Genomic DNA, 23,697 nt, shown 5'->3' on the forward strand with positions numbered 1-23,697 from the left:
TCAAATGGGTAGTAGTACAGCTAGCCACGGAACATTACAGTCGTATAAATTTGTAAAACACTATTAAGACTTACTTCAATGTTATCATTGTACATAGCATAACAACGTTTAATTTTAACCAAGTGTTAAAACATAGAAATATTGCACATTAAGGAAAAACGGATGAGTAAGTAATCATTTGTTTTTTTTTATTTAAAGGATACTTGCCCAATTCACTTGCGAATGTAAATAACACAAAACTGTGTAACATTACTCAGGAACTTGAGGACTGAGCTAGAATGGGTTCATTGTCTCTCCAAACAATTCTTCCACTCTTCAAGTCTTCTACAGTTATTAGCAAAAATGGTGTGTCCATGATTCCTTCGTAATTAAACCTCGACGGATTACATTTCAATGCCTTAAAAAACCTCAATCATCTCAATTGTTATAGTAAAAGCCATCACTGCACATCTCGTGGTGTGTCGTTGTGTTGGCACAGTTCCAATTCTGGTCGGACAATCTGGTTAGCATATGCTAGTCCATATGCTAACCAGATTGTAATCGTAATCGATTGTGATCGTAAAATTATTTTATTACATACTCACTTTGTATAACATTGTTATAACTATTCCAAGTTCTAAAATGACCCAAAGTTCAGGTAAGTTTCAGTGTTCTACAGATTATTATTGGACGAAGGTGCGAGTATGTGGCTTTGTTCGAGTGTTTTGGATAACTCCAAAAACGCGAAGGTTTACAAAGCGATACTTAACAAAACTTTAGCACTGACTGGTTAACAAACTGAACAACCTGTGTCTAGAACAGAGATTCCCAAACTTTAATACGTCTGTTTTGAAGCGCCCCAAAAAAAGTAAGATGTAAAAAAATTGTATCGTCCCAGCTTAGTCATCAGGGGTAGCGGCGCATCTGTGTCTGAACTCAGGTAGGAATATCACTATCTGGGGTTGATTACGGATGTCCATGGGCGGCAGTAGCCACTTACCATCAGGTGGACTACATGCTCGTCTGCTACTCCTATATTATAAAAAAAAAACTAGCAATTCAACCGGGGCGGTGCCTTTCAACATTTACATATTTCTAACGTGTAAAAGTTTTTGGTTGTCAGTGGTGTGATTAATGGCTGCGTTACATTTATATAAAGTTGACTACCTTAATCCTTAAATAACATATAATATTAACGAATAGAAAGTAGACTTATTTATGAAAATAATAATGAAATAAACTTGTGCACACATTATTTTAGCCTGAAATATAAGGTAATTTTAATATAATAGCCTTTTGTTGCAAATTATTTTCGTAGAACCATGTGAGACGACATTCTAAAATATAAGAAACATTTCATAATTCACTATTTATTATGAAATGTTGTTTCAAATGCTTTTATAATTTTAAAAGGACATGAAACGTAATAATTGCTTTCCATATTAATATTCTTGGCATGCGAACATTATATTATGGTTTATTTTATGGAATCTTTGAACTCATACTTCTTGTCCATTTTTAGCTTCGGTCACACAGGTAAAAACACGTGCTACTTAGCATCCGGAATTGACGATTCAGCTGACTTTAGATAACTAGTATCAACAGATATGCAATCAAACAAACAACAAACAAATGATTCGAAGGTGGTAGAACCCTTTGTGGTTCGACTCCGGCGGCACCACCATCACATCACATCACTATTTCTGCCTTATAACAGCAGCGTTAAGCGCGGCTGTGTCCTGGTTTGAAGGGTGTGGTAAGGGAGACATACTTTTCCGAGGCGTTCCAGCTTAGTCCTCAAGGGTAGCGGCGCATCTGTGGTCGACCTTAGGTAGGAATATCTAAACGTATCTGGGGTTGATTGCAGATATCCATGGGCGGTAGTAGCCAATTACCATCAGGTGGATTGCATGCTCGTCTACTACTACTATATTATAAAAAAAAAACTTGCCACCTCCACCACCACGCCCTGCAAAGTGTATACTTTGGTCACTTTAGACGCTCGATGCAGCAACTGAACGGGAAAAACACGATGCTATGGTCGGTAAAACGCAAGTAAAACTTCAAGCTTACTTTGATATTAGAACCTTCAAGCTATATCTTCGATACGACAACGCAAGTCGCCATGACTTAACGTAGCATCACAGCGTAGCATGCTAAATGAATGTACACGTCATATATAAATAAACGTAATTAGTTACAAAAATATTAATTTTCTAGTTAATAAATAGTGATGCTCTTACTCACATCGATTTTTTATTTTATCATAATTATGTATTATGAATGTACATTTACGAGAATCCGACAGATAAGCGATAACATATCGAACGACGTATAAAGTATGTTTTTTGATTTATAAATGCTAATCCACGATAAATTTGTGACCAGACAGTGTACAGTTGTGTTGTAAAAATAGTGTATACTTTGATAGTGACAATGAGAGGCCTTTTGTATTTTCTAGCTATCTCTCTTATTGGATGTAAGTATTTTTCATACATTTTTAAACAAGTTGGATGAAAAAAACGATTGTTATTATATTGAATTTCAACGATACTTATATTTACTAAAATATTAAGTATCATTCATACATTTTGAATCCTAAAATTAAGTCTTACATAATACCTGATCGAAGCCTCACTCTTACATTTAAACTAAATCTAAAAAGAGATCTAGATTTTCATGAAAATAAATCCTGAACTTGTATGTCTGCCTATTTTTATCTTTTTACGTTAGATCCCTAACATAATTATGGGACAAAAAGTAACTTATATCAAACAATTTGCGTAAGTTCCGTAAAAACGCCTCTTTTCAACACGCGTTACTAGATTGCAACAATTGCTTTATAGTTTCAATAACTGTTAAACTTAAGGAACAGTAAATAGTATAATTGTGGAAAAATGTGGGGAGCTTTTCGAAAACTGAAAAATGGAGCACCCCACGCTTTATTCAGAATTATACTATTTACTGTTCATTAAGTGGTTCCTAGATTGAAAATTATTTTCCACTTTTTAGTTGATTTTATCATAAAAACGTGTTTTTTAGTTTTTTAAAATATATTTTTTATTGGTTTATAACGCATAACAACATAAGCTGATTTTTTATACATTGGTATCGTAAAAATAATAAAATAAGCCTAACATTGGCTATTTTAAAATTACAAATAGAGATTCTCATTTTATTTTTTCAAAAAAATAATTCCCGCTGCTCATGGGTGTTAAAAAATATGTTTTATTTTATATAAATATAGCGATAACATAAAAATTTTGTTGCATCCTTATGATGAAAGCAATTTTGAACAGTACCGGATCTGCCGTATGAGAGGCAATTTTAATTGAATGATTTTAATTGAAATTTTTATCGACAGGTGCTAACGCGATCCCGCTTGACAGAGATGTCAACAGGATTGCAAATGGGGTTATTGCTGCAGAAAACCAATTTCCATATGCGGTAATCATATTTACGTATTAATTATTTACATTATTAGTGATATCCAGGTGGCATAAATAACCCTTTTTTATTATAGGAGTAACAGACGAGCATGCAGTCCAAATGATGGTAAGTGGCCACTGCCGCCCATGGACATCTGTAATCAACCCCAGATAGGATTAGATATTCCTACCTGTGGTCAGCCACAGATGCGCTGCCACCCCTGGGGACTAAGCTGGAACGCCTCGGAAAAGTCTGTCTCCCTTACCACACCCTTCAAACCGGAACACAGAAGCGTCTAACACTGCTGTTATTAGGTAGAAATAGGTGTGGTGGTTGTGCCGCCGGAGTCGAACCACAAAGGGTTCTACCACCTTCCAACCTCTCATTCCAACCACCTACTGTATTTCGCTGTTTTCTTTGTCTTTCTATCTATGTATTTTTGGTTTTCTATGCTAGATTTTTGATCCTTTTTCGTATCATAAGTGAATTGTTTTAACTGTAAAAGTAATATTTTATCGTTGGTCTTTTTGATAGTTCTACCGTAAAAGACACGATCTCCACACTTATTTCTACCTGACAACAGCCCTTTTTAAGACATTTAAGGGTTGACAGTTAAAGGTAGAGTGAAAGGAACAATGAGATGTTGAGAACTAGAATTTAGAGGGAATAACATAAGGTAGGTTATGGCCGATCTCCAGGGCCAAAATATTTTGCATGCGCAATAACAGTACGATTAGATTCCAAGGGCTCTAACACGATTTAAATAAAGCTTTGTCCAACCAGGTATCTCTTCAAGAGAATACCCCCGCTGCTCAGCAGACAGCTACGAGGGGACACAGATGTGGAGGTGCTTTAGTGACTCTTGGACACGTGTTGACCACTGCGTCCTGTCTCTTCGAAACTGTCAATGGGTAAGTTCAAAATCAACCAAAAATATTTTGAAACTAACTTCCCATTTCCTTAAAACGTGACAAACCTTGTCAAATCGTTTTTTTTCAGAAGTGGTCAGGTTATTCAAGTTACAAATCTCCATGCGTATGACGTAATGCTTAAGCGACGTTAATCATCACAATATCTTATCTACTTAAAATTTAACTTCCTTCCGTCCTTACATGATTAATACTACAAATATTTCTACCATACTCTGATTTTTTAATCCACTGATCTTATTCTTTAACGTCCTCTATAAATTGCGATAATGCGTGATCGATATTAAGCATCAGATTATCTCCTCTCCATAAAATTTTACTTCATTTAATGATTTATAGTAGATGTATTTCTTTGATACTATGTTTTGTACATTCACTGATCGTCATATCGTCATCTATAAATTGATATATAAGTACTAAACAAAGCAATATGATTCCAGCGTTTCCGTTCAGATCAACCCCACACAGCACAGGGTCTTCGCGGGCTCGTCTTTTCTCACCAATGATACCGTTGCTGACAGAGTGAGGGGGATCGCCAACTTCAGTATTCATCCCAGCTATACAGGGGAACCGGCGTTCGTAAATGATATCGCTATCATTATCGTAAGTATTCTGTTAAGCATACATTTTGTTAATTGATTTTTACTTTTTAAAAAAGAAACTAATGATACAGCGTGATCTTTTTTGGCAGTACAGTTAATCATTTTTTAAAGTAATTAAGCGTAAAATTAGTTAATTCTATTTATTGTGACAGAGGGGGAAATCCTTCTGAAGATATGCGGGGATTCCTCATAATATTATAACTAGATTAACTTAGGTAGATTCAGTTCTCAATCTAGAGTAGTAGACTATAGCCTTAGAAGAAGAATATAAAAATGAAATATGTCTAGTTTTTTAGGGTTCTTAATGATAAATAATGAATGAAAAACAACATATTTACTTAATCAAATAGAAAAATACTAAAATACATCTGAAAAGTGAAAGTACATATACGAAACATTACTCTTCAAAAAATATTTTTTGGCTTTAGTCATATTTCCAAATATGATTATCAGACAATTTAATTAATTTTATCTTGTTTCACTAATGCGATTATTTTTAGACGATTATATTTTTGTTGACTTTTAGATAGGTAACGGATTATTTACCTAAGGTTCACACTTGTGTCGTTATGAGTAAGTGCTAAAGGTAATAACTAAGTGACAATAAAAATGCTTATGAACTTACATACCATTAACTATTAGTAATTGAAATATTGATAAGGAATGTCAATTGATTCCATACAAAGTTTGAAAAAAACGCCGAAAATTTTCTAGTATCACTAAAGTCCATTAAATGGACAAATCATGAGCATGAATCATTTTTGTTTGCCGATCGACAACTTCGAGCGATAAATTATTTCTATTTTCCATTCCATAATTTCGATGAAGATATTTTAATAAAACCATACTTAAGTAAAAATAATGACTTTATAAGACGTCACATAATATAATTTTATCCCGAATAATGAAATATAACCACAAAAAGTACAAGATATTTCTGTGTGAAGAAAAATCCGATAAAAAGACGTACAAATGGATATATTTTTTTTAATAATCCTGATTTGATTTCTACGAGTATAATGACGAACTCTCAAAATACCGAAATATTCCGATTTCGATTTCTGGTCAGGATAAGAAATTGAAGTGATGAATCAGATTTCTGTTCTGGCTCTAGGTGTTTGTGTATCGGTCTATGTACGTATCCATGGTACCCACGGGGCCACAGGGAATTGTAGTTTTAGGTGTATCTCTATGTCGATGATACTTGAGTGTTTGTTGTACAAAAGTATCTTAATCCAAACATTCAATAGACACAACATTAACACTGAATACGCTTAATTGAGACCACACGCTTTTAAATAAAATATACCCATAATATCAATGGTAAAACATACGACATGGTAAAAAATGCGATTATATCAGAATTAAAAAGTAATACGTCAAAAATAAATCGAACGACACGGTAATTATTAAAGTATTCCTTGGACACAAACCCTTTACGCGATGACCATTGTTGTTGTCAACAACGCAGGACTTTTAGTCGGGGTGGAAAAATACGGGAGTTTATCCTCTAGTGACTAAAGCTGGAACTTTTAAATTTGAAATGACTGCATTCTTGTGGCTCTGGGAAATTCTGTTTGGGGAGGATAACAAAGAAGGTACAACTTTTAAACTGCTGTCGAGAGAATCGCGTAATTTAAATCCATTTACGGATGCGAAAGAAAACTTTCAGAGAATTATTTAAATTATAATTGGATTAAAATGTTGAACTACATTTACGTAAATCGTATTATGGTTGAATGTATGTGTGGCAAGCGTATGAAAATGAGCATCATTTAAATATTGTTTGGAATAAATGAAGCGTTTCACATATTTGTCATTAAACGAAACTTAAGTTGATGTTTTTTGTTGTACTTGATTCATATTTTTAACTATGGGACATTGCCCAAACACGAAAGTTAATAGTCACGGGGTATGGATTTTTGTCGACGTTTGTTGTAGATGTACAACTTTATATCAAAGCTCTATTTATTTGCTTGGGTATAAATAAATAATAATAAATAACAACTTTTACAAAAGAAGTCTTTTTTTAAGTCGTAGATCTCCTACGCTTAGGATTAAATGAGCCAGTTTTAATGCGTCCCTTTTATTAGAAGGCTGGATTTGACGCATCTCGTGTTTCGAAAGTAGTTCTTCATTTTCGTACGTTGACTTGTTTATATTGTTAATAAGTTATTTTATTTCAGCTTGCAGCGAGGTTCTTAGCAGCTACGGTGACGCCTCTTGCACTCCCACCTGCTAATTTTAATCCACCCGACTTCACTCTTTGCCAAGTGGCTGGATGGGGCGCTACTACTCCTGTTACTACAGTAAGTTTTTTTTGATGTGAAACATCTATAGCCGCACGTAAAACCGATTTCTGGCGTGGCGACGCATGCCACGCTATACGATGGTATATATATACAGTCTATATGCAGTAGTGTGTACGGTGTGGCGACGCGTCGCCATGCGCAAAAATCGTAATATTTTATTTTATCATTATGACATATTTAGTTCCTAAAACAATATGTTCTTTTCTGCATATTACTTTTACAAAATAATGTCGATGTTTCACATCTGCCAGGCGTCCCGTGACGGCTCACATTTTTTTATATTTAACCTAACGATAAGGCAGACGGGCTACCTGATGGACAGCAGTCACCGTCGCCTATGGACATTTGCAACACCAGAAGAGTTGCCAATGCGTCGCCGGCTTTGAAGAAGAGCTCTTTTTACACCACTCTTGAAGAGCCCTATGTCATAGTCCTAAAGGAATACCTCAGGACCTCAGTTCTTCGTGTTCATGACTTTATTTTTTTTCACGTTCATAGAAATTTGTTGATAATAAAGTGTAGGAATGCAGACTGACATACTTGAGGCGACCATTTTAATACTAAGTAGTGGTGACGAATCTATGTCGTCTTCAGGTAGAACTTATCAGTAGAACTATTATATCTGTCCATGGGCGGATATAATAGGCAGTGGTTACCTGCCATTAGCTTGACTGTATGGTCGTGTGCTACTTCTATAATAAAAACAATATGGTTGATTAGCCATTTTTTTTATTCGTTAATGTCAGCCATATCAGAGTGTATATCTGAATGTTGTTTTTAACAACACATTTAATCATGATTATCTTTTAGGCCAGCACTGAACTAAGGTTTGCCAATAAGTACGTGTACAATCAGAACCTATGCACATCGTTGTACAACAGCCAACCCGGGATACCAAATATTATGCCGACTATGATTTGCGCAGCGTCCTATGATATACTCTCTTCAGGATGTGTTGTAAGTACATTTAAATGTTGTTAAGTATTTAAGAAATATTGATTAATGAAAGGTATATTCTAGAGGTAGAATTTAAGAATTTCGGAGTAGAATAACTACTCAAGAAGTGAAGTCACGAAAATATTATAACAAGTAAAGTCTTTAATTTCCTTTCACAATATTTATCACTCATCCTAATATGCTCACGTTATGAAATTCCGAAGTTAAGAATAATCTTTTCCCATGTTCCTTAAACGTTAAATAAAACTTCACTTCGATTACACTTAAAATATTGAGAGCTCGCGTTCTTAAAAGATTATTTTCTTTCAACGACCCGCGTGGCGGAGCGGTCACCATAACATACTGTTCTGACGCGCAAAGGGTTCTGGGTTCGATCCCCACCAGACGGATTTCTGAATGATCAATTTCAGATACCTGTTCTGGGTCTGGGTGTTGTGTATTTCTCGTTGTGTGTGTCCATGGCATAATACAGGGAGTCCTCATGTGGGCCTGTGAGCGTAGAAAGCGTTACGTTTCGGTGTTCGTTTTACTCCTAGGAAGATCACCGATTCACCCTTCACGTCGGAAAGCTTTCGTTGCGAAGCTCACATATTTTAAAATTCATAGTGGATTTTTTTAACCTGTCTCCTGTATCTGGTGTAATAATATTTCAGAACGACAATGGAAACGCGCTCGTCTGCGACGGAACCCTCACCGGCGTTCTGTTCGTGACAGACAACTGCAGATCATCTTCCTTCCCCGAGCTGTACACTAGAGTCTCCAACTACACCACCTGGATACAATCTGTGTCTGCATCACCATCTCTGTTCACACCTGGAGTTCTAGTCATGACTGTCCTAGTCTCCGTCACTCAGTTATTTGTTAATAAGTACTAGACTTAGTTTTAGTATTTTAATTTAAGGGTTATTTATATATGTAGATAGTTAGCTTTTGTTAGGGCTTATTCAGAATTTAACCCAGGTAAAACAGCCGCACTTATTTTTGCCTCATAACAGCAGTGTAAACGCTGCTGCAATCTGGTTTGAAGGGTGTGGTAAGGGAGACATATTTTCCGAGGCGTTCCAGCTTAGTCCTCAGGGGTAGCGGCGCATCTGTGGCCGACTTCAGGTAGGAATATCTAATCCTATCTGGGGTTGATTACAGATGTCCATGCTGCATGCTCGATTGCTACTCCTATATGATAAAAAAATATATAAAAAATAAGGTTTATTTATTTATGTAGTACATATGTTAGCTTTTGTTAGGGCTCATTCATAATTCAAGTTACATACCTTAAAACTAAGCGAACTAATTAAAGTTTGTTAGTTTTTGTTGGACTTCATTCATAATTAATGACCCTTCAGGGCAGTTGTGAGTGACATTAATTATTGTTAGACTCGTATGTTATAAAGTAGGTTTATATGTAAATGAGTTTAATATTTATTGCTCGATCGATTTTGTTTTCAAAGTTGACTGTATTTTTAAGCAATCATTCATTTAAATTTTCTTATATCTTAGATCAACTAAATTACATCATATGCCGTACAAATGTAATCTGATTGACTTTAATAATATTATCATATGAAAGCTCAAGTAAAAGTGACATGATATGACTTTTCGCTCATGATTAAATATTTTAATATGAAAAGAATTTTACTTTTCTTTGAAATCTTTGAAAGAAAGCTATTTTAATGGAAGCACGTATCTATATGGAACGTCACGGGAATAATAGCGAAACATTCAAATAATCTTTGCAATATCTCATTTATCTGCGAGCACGTTTTATTAAACCGTGACGCATATGTAGCTGGTATCGATTGGTATTTTTTAATTTAGTTGATCAAAGGTTTAGAAAATGACATTGGTATTATCTTATTTACTGACGATATCTATTCCTGAAATAGATAAGCGATAAGATTATAACATGCCATTTCGAACATGTAATCAATTGTGTATGTACAGTTTTTTCAATAAAAATATAAATATGTCTTTAAAGTGTTTGCTTTCTTTTATGAAACCCGACAAACGGCTCTTTTTTGATGAGACGACACCGGCACGGTACCGCTTGGCACGGCACGGCAACGACATCAGTAGACTCACAATAAATTCTATGAAGTTGCCGGACCTGACTGACGTCGACAGCAAACCGGCATATGAGTGTCAGAGTATCAGATTTTAATTGACGTATGTAATAAGTAAATAAATTAACAATCAAAACTTTGCCATGTAGAGACGTGTCGTTCATTCAAAAATAGCTGCCGGTGTCGTGCTGTCGGTGCCGGTGTCGTGTCGTGACGTCCCTGAAGAAGAGCCCATTGACAAGATGTACGACAAGAATTTAAATTACAAGCTGTTTCGCTTGAATCGCGGCCGAAAATGAATTTTTCGCGAAGAAAAATTATGGGCCATTACGCTAAGCGTATTTGAGGTCCAATTTATTTCTTACAAAGTAACTAAAAGGTTAAAGGTGTTATAAATTTTGAGCACGTTCATTAGGCTCCGCTCGGAATCTCGCACCGGCTTTTAGCCCACGACACACGTCGGAATTTCGTAATAAGATTTCCTTAATTTAAGACTTCTTCCTTCATACGACTATGAACTCTTTTACGAGTGCCTACCTGATCCATCCGTGTATATACGAGTAGCTTTTGTAGGTCATAAAAGGTTTTAGTGTTCTAAATCCAGTTATGTTATTTCATCATCGGAGGCTTTACGGCGAATTAGATTAATTTGGTTACAGTTTTCATTGACTAATGCTGATAAGGTGTAACTCCCTGTTACTTGCAGTACACACAAATAAAAACCAAAATGAGATGAATAAACAAGAATAATATTAATGTTTCATTGACTATCGTTTGTATCGTATCATACTTCATCCTATGTAATTTAGTGTTATTGATTAAATTAAATAACAAAAAAAAATCTAATATAAACAATATGGAGAGCGATTTATCTATGTCAATACTTGTGTATTACATAATTACTGCATTTTATAAATATTTCAATGAAATTTAACGAGGTAACGGAATGAAATTATATTTATACAATATTGTACATACATTCGTAATATTATGATTTAATTCTATATTCAATCTCAATGAAATTAAAATTATATTCGATATTTGATTCGATTTGGTTTACAGTTTGTCCCGTGTTAAAATATGAAATATCGAATATTTTAAGATATCTGTAACTATTGGTTTTATTTTACCATTTTTGGTATTAAAAATAGTGTGGTTCGACCTGGGAAGTATCACCTCCACACCAATTTCTAGCATGAAGCGACTCTTACGTTGCTGTATTATGAGGTGATCATCTTAGATTTTTTTAGATAGGCTCTACATAGATTTTTTCATAGACGTCTACGGATGCCCACTAGTGGGACAATAATGGGTTGATAACGCAGACGTAGCAACGCATAGATGGAGGATCTCATATTCTATCTGTTGTCGGTTACAAATATCCATGGGGGGTAGAGTCCATTTACCATCAGATGCATACTCTTTTACTCCTTATAGTTACTTAATAAAAAGCAATGCTCATTTATAATAGAAAAATTATATCGGGTATCACAACGCTATCCACTAACTCCAATCCATGCAATTTTCCATTCAAATAATGCAATGCAAAATGCGAAACGAAGCCTTAATTAATTATCGCATAAAGAATGGAGGGCTACGCGCGTACCACAATGACTATTATCGTAACAATACCGCAGCTTTTAATTTTTATGTTTTAATATTCTTTTTAAGCAGTGCAAGTACTGGATTTACAGCGCAGAAAACAGTATTCCAATTATCTTCTACTTAATTAATATTCTAATTCGTTGAACTGGATTCATTTAATGAATAAATAGAAAACAATTCAGAATAAGGCATGATAAGTTACGATTATTTGTATTTGTAAGAGAAATTATTTAATACAAAAATAAAAGTATAAATAATAAGGTTCTCGAATAATTATGTGAAATCTTTAATTGCAGATGTAATTTCCCTTGCCTTTTTAAGATATGCAAAAAATTACTAATTTCGGTTGAAAAAAGTTGCCATCTTGGACAAGGTTTCCATTTAAAATTATCTTTGTAGTTGACAGAAATTATAAAATTTTGATGTTTTGTAAGCAAATCATTGGATACTTTGGATATTAATTATTAATAACGAGCGTTCGTCGAACCACGTTTAATATCTCCTTAATTTTATAAATATACTTCAGCCCTTTTGCCATTTAAAATAGCCTACAGATATAAATAACCTAATTAGGTTATTTATATCTGTAACATAATTATGTTATTGACCTTAACATTAATAAATCCTACAATATACGAAATATATTAAAATACACTCGGTGTTAATACCTTTAATAAACAATATTTCGAAAGACACAATATTTTTCGGACCGAATTTCCAGTCTCAGCTTTGTTTTTCTGATTCCATTATAATTACGCTTACTACTAATATGTACCTAAGTAACAGTAATAATGGAAATACACCAAGGAAAACATTTCTAAGAGGCTCTAGTTATAAGTATATTTCCAGAAACAAAATAATTAGATACACAAAGATTCTTCTTGTAAAATGGTATGATCAATAGTATTCCATTACATGCCGTTGAAGCAGTCTTATTGTTTCATTGCCACTGGTGTCCACAAATATGACGTAATAGTTCAGTGAACTTATCTCTCATAAAGTCCAAATTTCCTTACAATTCGGAAATTTTCATATGAGATATTTTTTATTGTACCTGCACTAGCTAGGAAGATTTAAAGAAATTGTCATTACTTCCAGTGGATATCTGTAACCAACCAAATAAATAGAACATAGGTTCTACTTGAAGTCGATCACGTATGCATTGCTACAATTTAGACAGTCGCCTCACAAGTAAGCTCGTAAAGACGTATTTTTCTTAGATTTTTAATTCAATTAATTTTATATATAACACACAGGAATCGGTAAAATAATGATCAAAAAATCCTCGCGTATCATAACCATGTTTTTGTCATATCGACCTTCGAATTTAAGAACATTGTGGACGAAAATAACCCATCGATCATTATGAGCAAACAAAGCTTAATTACAAGAAAAGCTTCCTGTTTACAAGTTCTAGCTCTTGTAGAACCTTTCTATTTGGAAGTAATACTTGTCTGATGTTGGATTTCCTTGATACACTTTTGAATACGATACTATTATGCTTTCAATATCCCTTCATGTTTTATTGCACAGCGTTATTTTTATATTATTGAGGAGCAGACGAACATGCAGTCCATTTGATGATAAGTGGCTATTGCCAGTCATGAACCTGTAACCGACAGATAAGAGTAGATTTCTACCTGAGGTCAGCCACAACGTCGGTATAGTATAGCGGACTAGCAGTTTGGCGTGGACTATACCCCTGAGCACTAAGCTGGAACAAGTAATAGAATCATCTATAATATGCAGCAGTAGCCACTTTCCATTACGTGGCCTACGTGCTCGTTCAATATTATTAAAAAAACTTTACCTATTCCATTGTAAACTAAACTAGGGTACAAAGTGGGACAAGTCCTTGAAATGTATTGTTCAGTATGTATTGTCTAGTTCCAAGATATTTCTATATAACTGAACATAACAGCTTTCACAATATGATGGAAACGGTGGCCTATTTGATAGCATCTGGTGTTCACGTTCGTTCCACGGAAGTTTTGAGGCCATTTTCGTTCGTAACTTCTATGTTCACTCGAATATTCTACGTGTAGGTAGAAAATGTTGATGATACGATGAATTATATAAATACAGAAAGTTGTTTCAATTTAAATGCAGTTTAAATATTTTAGAGGTAAATAGGGACGGTTCCCATAGCTTAAAGGCAATTTTAAATGTTTGCCAACATTACATATTAGTATTGGTATTTTGTTTTCATGGAAGTGATGTGAAATAATGAATTGCAGAAGTCAGAAATGGCACTTAAGTTATTACGCTTATAGGCTTGATGTATTGGGGTTTCGTACAACATTTACTGTCAACTTAAACCGATATCAATTACTCGTATTATTCCGTTTTGACGTGACAACGTCTTAAATTAGGTTGCGGCTGGGAGTCACTTATGAAAAAGTGTAACGCCCGGTAACGTTACGATGAGTCACCGAACGAGAGAGAGGCCCGCCGAATGCCTTGCGTCTCTCTCCCACTCAACTATGATCGGTCTGCCGCGCGCGCAGCACTAGAGAATTAGGCGCATTGAATCGGCGCATGCTTGTGTCTCTGTCTTTGTCTTTCTCGAACGTTCTTGGCGTTGGAAAAACAAGAAAGCGTCACAATACAAGTTCACACGTGTGGTTAAAGTATCGTCAGCTGTGTCTGTAGTGAAAATATGGAGTGCTTAGATTCGTCATTTATCATTTACAACAACTACAACAATAAAGGTAAATAATTGTACACTGATATTTCATTATCGTAAACTATGATTGATTGATTAATTGTTAGATTGACACAAAAGTTGAGAAACTGAGTTTATAGGTTATGTCATACTATTGATAAATGTTGATAGTGTTAAGTAAATTATTAGTTTAAAATTAATTAATTAATTAATTATTATTTTACAAATTTCTTTTGAAAAATGCAACCATTCCATCAGTATTTTCATATGACGTTGTCACGTTCAACTATCGTCAGTAAACCGACTTTACAGACAACCGATTTTTTTTTTATAATATAAGAGTAGCAGACGAGCATGCAGTCCGCCTGAAGGTAAGTGGCTGCTGCCGCCCATGGACATCTGTAATCAACCCCGGATAGGATTAGATATTCCTACCTGAGGTCGGCCAAAGATGCGCCGCTACCCCTGAGGACTAAGCTGGAACACCTCGGAAAAGTCTGTCTCCCTTACCACATCCTTCAAACCGGAACACAGCAGCGCCTAACACTGCTGTTATTAGCACCGGCGGCACCACCGCCACACCTATTTCTACACCAAATGTTCATTATTTTTTACTTATTTTTATTAATTTTATTATTTTCAACAATACTTAGTTATATAACACAACAAAAGATGGTGTTGGGGTGATGATGAATGATACGTAGACAACATATAATAAAATTAAAAAAAAATACGTGTGGCACTCGGAGACTGCCGCGGTAAAGCTATTGCATAGCATTTTTTATGCTATGAATACGCTCAGAAGGAATTCCAGAAATACAATATATTCTTCCATAATCATCAACATTTACATTAATACATCTTTATCCACTATTTTATCATATCTCCATTATATAAGACATTGCAAATATCAGCTGACATTTCATAACTCCAAGCAAGACTGAACATTCTAAAATATAAAATTGGCCGAATGTTACAGGTACATCGCATTTTTCATTAATAAATGCACTTTGTTTATTCATATTTAAAACACTTTGTACACAAATTATTTGTACCATAAATCATAATGGCGTTTTGATTTTGTGCTGTCAAGTCTGTCAGTTGTAATTGTACGTTTAAAAATAACAAACACTCTATAGCTTATGTTGATAAAACATATTATTTGGATAATATGGTAATATAATTTTGAATTTTATAATGGGAATATAAAATATACTTCACGCAATTTTAAGATTTCTGCACGGATTATAAAAAAATGTGTATTACTGCCATCTGTGTTCAAGTTGACGAATTAAGGTTATCAAATAAAATAATAAGGAATGTAAAATAATACTTTATTCAATTATATCCATATTTTTCTATTGACAGTCAACAACTCGGTTGCCTGGAGACTTGATATCCAACAGTCCTCCACCGCTATTTTCACTTACACCACCAGGGGCGCCGGCAGCATTTGGTCAAGGTGACGGCGCACCAGTATGCCATTTTCAGTTCTGACTTCATAATGGAGTCTACCTAATCTTCGGATGACGACTCCGAACTCCCATTTAACTCTTGGGTTGGTGTAACTGCGGACTTGTACCTTATCACCTTGTCCGAACTCCTGCGTTGGCGGTGCATTGTAATGTAATCTGGATAGTGGGGCGGATTTCTTAAATAAGGCATGCATATAGGTTCTTACCTCTCTGCCGAACATTAACTGATAAGGTGATAACTCTTTTGTATTAGGTGTACGTCTCAAGCGTGCCTTGACAGTTAACAGTTTATCAAATAAACTTCCGCTCTTGCTGATATAAAAGAACATTCAGGTATTAGCCGATTATTTTCTTTTTGTACATTCAAAAATTTAAATTTTAGCTTTGTATATATTTCTTCAAATTCGTACCTGTATTTTATTTCCTCTTCTAAATTTTCTTCTTCTGTAAGCCATTCAATTTTTTCTTGATTCGCGTAGAATTTGTTCAAATTTTCTTGTAAAGAATTCAGTCGTATATTTATTTCTTCAATGTCAATTTTTTCTATTCCCGAAATGTAATTTTCGGTTCGTTTCATTAACCCACGTAATGTGGCTCGTATTTCCTTATTGTTTTTTAGTTCATTCGACATCTCGTCGCCAATATCAAATAAAATAATAAGGAATGTAAAATAATACTTTATTCAATTATATCCATATTTTTCTATTGACAGTCAACAACTCGGTTGCCTGGAGACTTGATAGTTGGATATCAAGTCTCCAGGCAACCGAATTGTTGAAAGGTGTTACTTATTTTCGTTACGGAATTTCTCGATTCGGTCGCCGCGCTCAAAGCCCGCGATAAAAGCTATGCAATAGCTTAATAACTATATTAAAATATGTTTTATGGCACTTATTAACGTACGCACGTATAATACCAGTTACAGTAGTAAATTAATTGTAAAAATTTCAAACGTCTTCCTAGTACGGTTTAACAGATCGAAAAATGCCGAAAAAATCCGGTTTGTTATATGGAGACCCCTTTAAAATTCAACTTTGTTTTATTTTTAGTATTTGATGTTATAGCGGCCACTGTTATACAACCTCTGTAAAATTTTTAATTTCATTTCATGTGTCTATCTATTACGGTTCCGGAGATATAGCCCTGTGACAGACGGACAAACAGCAGTCTTGGTTTTAAATAGTAGTAGTAATAGGTTTCTATTTTTACCCTTTGGGTACTGAACCCGAAAAAACAATTTGCATCTTAGTGGTACTGTAAAGTTCCACTTTAAAAATGTTATACAAAATACATTCTCTTCAGTGCATTAAAATTTATTTCCAGCACCATGTTGGTTAAATGAATTTTGATGAAAACCCGAGTAGGTCATTAATATTGACTACCTTAATGGAGATGGCTGAAGCGAAGCTGGTAGATGAGAGCTTTTATATGGTTTTGGCGATAAACCCGACCAATGGTAAAACATAAAAGTTGAAATTATTCACTAGAATATTTAATCTGACAAGGAGTAGAATAGAATTAGGATGCTTTTAAGTCGACTCAAGTCTTAAAATATATTTTTTGGGAACTCGAGGACAATTTGCGTGTTTTTTTAATTAAAAAGAGTGCATTAGTACAAATAGGTCATATAAATATGACGATGACTTAAATGACACAATTCGAGTATTTAAAAATTTTACCTCAACTCAAGGGATTACTTGAACGCCTGTTGAAATTCACTAGCAATGTGCAATTATATATTATTACATTATATTTACGCACTTATTCCTATATCGTGTCGTTAATATTAATTGATTATTTATTAATACATTTTCTAACTTCTTATCTTTTGGTTTGGAACTAAAAAACTTTTTTTACAGAAATACAGCTCTTAATTATTGAACTTTATTACTGTAAAAAAACGTTTAGCATAAATTATCATTTATTTTTCGAGTAATACAATGAATGAAACGCCATATATATTGGATGTATCCATTGTGAGTTCATTCACATTCATTTCATTTTATTCATAAAATCTGTCTCTATGTACGACGAGAGAAAATACGAAGGATATGAAATTCATGTGACAAAACAATATGCTTGCAATATTTTACGTAACGTTACAATTTGTCTTGCCTGCACTCACTGTCGCGTCGCATAAAAATAGTGAATATGAAACAGAAACAGTAAATAGAGAAACATGTTCATAGTAGTTTTACCCCTTAGGCTGACCACACAGTGTCTATTACCGCCCGTACGATAGTTGCGTAGGCTATTATCTTGCCTAAAAGCTACGAAATAGTCATTTAATCCGCTACTGCTGGCACGTTCTATTTACTGACTGGGCGAGCATAGAACACATTTTTAACTTGTATTCCAAAAATAAAAAAAAATCAGTGCTTACGCGTCTTTATAGATCCATAAGCTACTAAACAGTCGCCAAGCAACTTTTAGTAATCGCTTTAACCACTATTTAATCGTTTAAACTACCAAATGCTCAAGTGACGGTAACCACTTAAATATACCGGCTGCTCAACTGATAGTAGGCCTTATTTAATTTTAAATACATAATAATGAAACTATTTCATAATTTTCACAATTTTCTACGATGAATAACAATACAATAAAATATTTCTACACGTCTACAACTTCTCAGAATTTTACAATTAGACATAAGGCTTCCCTAGGTACAACTTTTGCAACACGCAAACAGGACCGCAAGAGTGTAGATGAAATACTTTGCACAGTTGTTGTAAGTTGCCTTCTTTATATTAGGTAATTGGTCAATAGTCCAACATAATTATCAACTGATATATCAACTGATATAAACCTGACAATATTTCTATATATCTGCAAGGTCATAGTTGAAAATCTAAGATAGGAAGAAGAGCAGTTCCACTCCAATCTCACTTTTTAATTGTTTGAATAATTGCCAATTTCCACTTAAAACTTAGTAAAACGTGTATTCCGCTCCATCTGTGCCAAATCTGAAAACTTACTGACATTGAATTATTTTCAATTGATTTACGTAAGGTGTCTTGAAATCTACCTTTTCTTTTTAAACTTTATTAGGGAGGTACCACAACTACAACACTTCTTGCCTTTCCATAGTAGCGAGGGCTACGGTATCCCCTGCCTGTCGTAAGAGGCGACTAGAAGGGGGCTTCCGGGGTTGCGGGCGGCAAGAATGGGAGCTCGAACCGTCCAGTAAGCGACCCCAGGAAGAACGGCGATATGTGTGGTCGCATACCGTCGAGAACACCAGATGGTTTGGGAGGAGCGAAAACTGCTGCGAAAACCCAGGGCAGAGCCCGATCGGGGCATCGCGCTTGGAGGACTCCGGTTGTGTTCCGTCGGAGATCCCGGAGTTCTCCAACAAGCGATGAGGACGGCCACCGGAGGGGTTTTAGTGCGGTAAAAATCCCACATAACTCGACGGCGCTCCCACGTCGTCGGGTACCTTTTGACGGTTTCCCCCTCGTTCAAAAAAATGGTAGCGTGTGGATGCTGGTTGACTTATGAAGTCGCTTCGTAATCTTAGTCTTCGGTGGTAACGTATCTGTGATCGTCTTCAGGTAGAACCCCTCTTTTCTAAATGGAATACAGGTGTACATGAGCGGTAGTGACCACTTATTATTAAGTGGACCGCAAGCACCTATGTCACTAAATGTTACAATAATACGAGTATAATTTTATATATTAAATACCATTTACCATATGCAAAATGTGGAATGAACTTCCTCCTGAGGTATTCCCTCAGGACAATGACAAGGGGCTCTTCAAGAGGGGTGTAAAAAGAGCTCTCCTTCAAAGCCGGCAAAGCATTGGCGACTCCTCTGGTGTTGTAAATCTGGTGTTCCATACGTAACGGTGACTGCTTTCCATCAGGTAGCCCGTCTGCCTTAGGTTAGGTTAAATATACAAAAAATATATATTTATTGATAATACGGTATAATATACATCGGTTACGTAAAGTAAAACAAACACAAATCCATTAAAATCGCAATAAATGAGAAATAATCCAAGTTAAGAAAAACTCTCCTCCATTTCAGATTTTGACCCTGTTTCGCTTTCGTATGTTCGAAAACCACTTGGAGTTCGAATTGAGAACCAAAAGCAAAGTGGAATCGCTGCAAATAGGTCTCTGACGTCAAATCAACTGAAAGTCGCTTTACTATCGTTTGACGATTAATAAAGAGTATTCAACTCACGTAGTAATTATTCGAGTCCCGCTGTGAATGCTGACTAATGAAAAGGTTTTAACTTATAAAAGGAAAGTTTGTACCGCAACGCGTCAAGTCTACATTTCATTACAGTTTTGCTACTCGTACCCAGTTTTTAAGTGTTTTTGACTGTTACAAAGTAGTCGTTTATTTTATGTTACGAAGTTCTGATAAGATTCCTGGTTTCCCTGAGGACTAAGTTCGTCCTCTAAAGTCTAAAACATAATACAATACTATTGCCATATACCATTCATTAGTTCTAACACCACTCTGCTGTGAATGGAATACGAGAACGAGAAACTGTCTTGCCATATCGAATGATTTTTCTCTCATTTCTGGACACCTCGGATTTTTTAAGTCTACATGCCTGAGAAATCTTTAAAAAATGCTCTCAAAAATGTGAAGTTGCACTTGCCTAATTTGGTGGGCAGATGCTTAAACTCCTCTCAATATGAGACATATGCCCAGCAGTGGAACAGTAATGATTTGTGAATGACAATGACGATATTGGATAAATTTAGAAAATCATGAAGCTCAAAGCATTGTACTCCAATGAATTTATCAATGATGTTTCGTATTTTACTAAGTAATTGTATAAAAAGTAATTATAAATTGTAGAATTAAAAAAAATATTATATAAGTAATATAATATAATACTTTATGTTGGCATCGGCTTTTATCGTATGTTTTAGATTAAATTCAGTGAAACAAATATGAGGCGAGTCAGTTAAAGGTTTTCCTTTTCAGCGAGCAGCTGGCCCTTGTGCGAGCAATTACTATGAATTGTAAGTTTTCTTCCTAAATATTTTGTGTTTTATTGTATAAATTGTATAAAATACTTGTATATAAAACATAATTATTTATACATTTTATATAATATCACTTCTTGTAGACGAGATGAATAATTGGCTTTAATTATAATAGGAAAATCGAAGATTGATGAAACTACATAAATATGATGATATTATCATTATTCTATATTAATTGTTTATTATAAATTACTAGCTGACCCGGCAAACGTTGTGTTGCCATATAAATAAAAATATGTTAAGGCTGAACAACCATTACAATATAGGGGTATGAAAAGTAGATAGTAGCCGATTCTCAGACCTGCATATAAATGTGCATATAAAATTTGGTGAAAATCGGTAAAGCCGTTTCGGAGGAGTACGGTAACTAACATTGTGACACGAGAATTTTATATTATAAATTATACTGTTATACTTTTGTTAACCTACACAAACTAGTATACCGACCGTATAAATATAAACATAATTCCGGGACAATAATCTCATCAATTCCCAGATGTTTTCCGTTATACCTCTCAATACTTGAGAATACACATTTCTAGTAATAACCTTGCGGATCCCATTTGGATGGAGGGTTCCAACCCGGTTAAGAAAAATGTTCTCAATAAATTACTATAATATCCGGCAAAATCGATGCTTGGGTATGAAACACGCTACTGTCTATAGCTTACATAAGATGCTATGGTATCATATTATCGTTTAGATTTGAGCATTATTTTACTTTACTGTCTTGAGAGTTTTCGTACTAACAGATCCACCAAACGGCTGCAATTTATTTGTCGTCCATTCTTTGGTAGAAAAATTAGGTACGGTAAATTAGGTACATGCACTCCATTTAACGAATACATAATTGGTCACATCTGTAGCCGACGGACATATAATTTGATATCTTCTTTTAATTGAGTATAGATGCATCATCCTTTACTAATAATGAGAATTAACTTGAAACGCCTTAAATAAATCCTTCCAGCCAGATATTTGTAAGTTAAATATTTCTTAAGAATTAAGTAATCACTGGCTTAATTAGTGAAGGAAAAGATCGTAACGTGAACACCTACATGCTTAAGAGCTCTCCACGACGTTCTCAAATGTGAGGCACTTTGGCAGGGTAGCCTTAACTCTTTAATTCTGAGAAGAATCACTCTCACTAGTTCATAATTACGTTAATCTGTCCAAATTGTGGAAAATGTTTTCGTAAGGAATTAAGTTGTAGAAAGTAAAGTTTCTTTAAAGTATTATTGCCATTATTGCCTTTCCAATTATTGAAGATTTCTGATCGTTATTAAAATCAACAACATGTCAGTTGCCTTATAACCATATGGCTAGCGCTGCTAGGTTCTAGATTTAAGAGTGAATAATAAGCTAAACAAGGTAAAAATACAGACATTCCCTTAAGAGGTAACAACGCGTATCTGACCGACTTCGGTTAGGAATTCAATCCATTTGGGATAGTTTACAGAAGTTCATTAACGCCAGAAACCACGATTTGATTTGTTTGTGTGAATGTGTAATGCTCGTTTACTTCTTTAATACATAAATAACTAAGTTACTCATTACGTATGTGTAATTTAAATTTCTTTATGCTGGCCGCCCATTGGGAAACAGTAGATTTTTAGAGATCAAGTTGTAGCTAACGCGACAAAAGTATGTGAAGTAATACATATACACGTACATAAAGAATCGTACAAAATAGATTTTTGGAGTTTATTGGAGTTTACTCCTTAAGAAACGATTTGAGTTATAAGGCCCGGTACGGAAATTTTATGAGGAGTAAAATCAAGTGTAACACGAAAAGTTGAGGCGTAACGTAGAAAGAGACAAACATATATATCCAGTATCCACACTGTTCGAATTCGGAGAGAGGTGAGGGGGCTTTTTTTTTTTTTTTTTTTTTTTATAATATAAGAGTAGCAGACGAGCATGCAGTCCACCTGATGGTAAGTGGCTACTGCCGCCCATGGACATCTGTAATCAACCCCAGATAGGATTAGATATTCCTACCTGAGGTCGGCCACAGATGCGCCGCTACCCCTGAGGACTAAGCTGGAACGCCTCGGAAAAGTCTGTCTCCCTTACCACACCCTTCAAACCGGAACACAGCAGCGCTTAACACTGCTGTTATTGGGTAGAAATAGGTGTGGCGGTGGTGCCGCCGGAGTCGAACCACAAAGGGTTCTACCACCTTTAATATGGGCTGAGGGGTTGTTACTAACCACACTTGAATAAAAACACACTTACATGTTCCACTGAATATATATTAATAAATTTACAAGGGGCCTCTTATAGTATCTACGAAAGGTTCTCAACAGCGTGATTCAACGGCTGTTTTAGCAGCGCCATCTAGTTTAATATTACGGAACTATCATATACAAATTATTTGAATATTGAACACAAATTTGAATATTGAACACACACTTTACGCGCAACACCAGTGAAGTCACTGAATAGAAATGTCATAATTTTATTTTTTTGTACTAGTGACGTGAAAGAAAGCGTTGTATCGGTAAAATAGGTTCACAGACTACATATTAAAAGTATTTTTAGCCACAAATAAAACATAGATAATTTAAAATAAGCCAAATACGAATATATTAATGATCCATTACAATCCCTCCTTTTTATTACAATCATCATATCCTCTCAAAAAGGAAGTAGCGTTTTTAACCAAAATAT

At 34.9% G+C, this 23,697-nt stretch overlaps 1 protein-coding gene across 1 annotated transcript; it reads left to right on the top strand.

Annotated features, from left to right (window-relative positions):
* Positions 1-621: 621 nt before the first annotated feature.
* LOC140750296 (trypsin delta-like) lies at positions 622-10,055 on the top strand. The gene is made up of 7 exons (XM_073083740.1): positions 622-637; positions 3,344-3,426; positions 4,192-4,319; positions 4,778-4,940; positions 7,126-7,248; positions 8,062-8,208; positions 8,862-10,055. Exons 1-7 carry the CDS (start codon positions 622-624, stop codon positions 9,081-9,083), a joined length of 882 nt encoding a protein of 293 aa, XP_072939841.1. The 3' UTR covers positions 9,084-10,055.
* Positions 10,056-23,697: the final 13,642 nt, after the last annotated feature.

Source organism: Epargyreus clarus, unplaced genomic scaffold (genome assembly GCF_041222505.1).
Source record: "Epargyreus clarus isolate Ecla_fem2 unplaced genomic scaffold, WU_Ecla_fem_2.2 ptg000019l, whole genome shotgun sequence".
Taxonomy (NCBI): domain Eukaryota; kingdom Metazoa; phylum Arthropoda; class Insecta; order Lepidoptera; family Hesperiidae; genus Epargyreus; species Epargyreus clarus.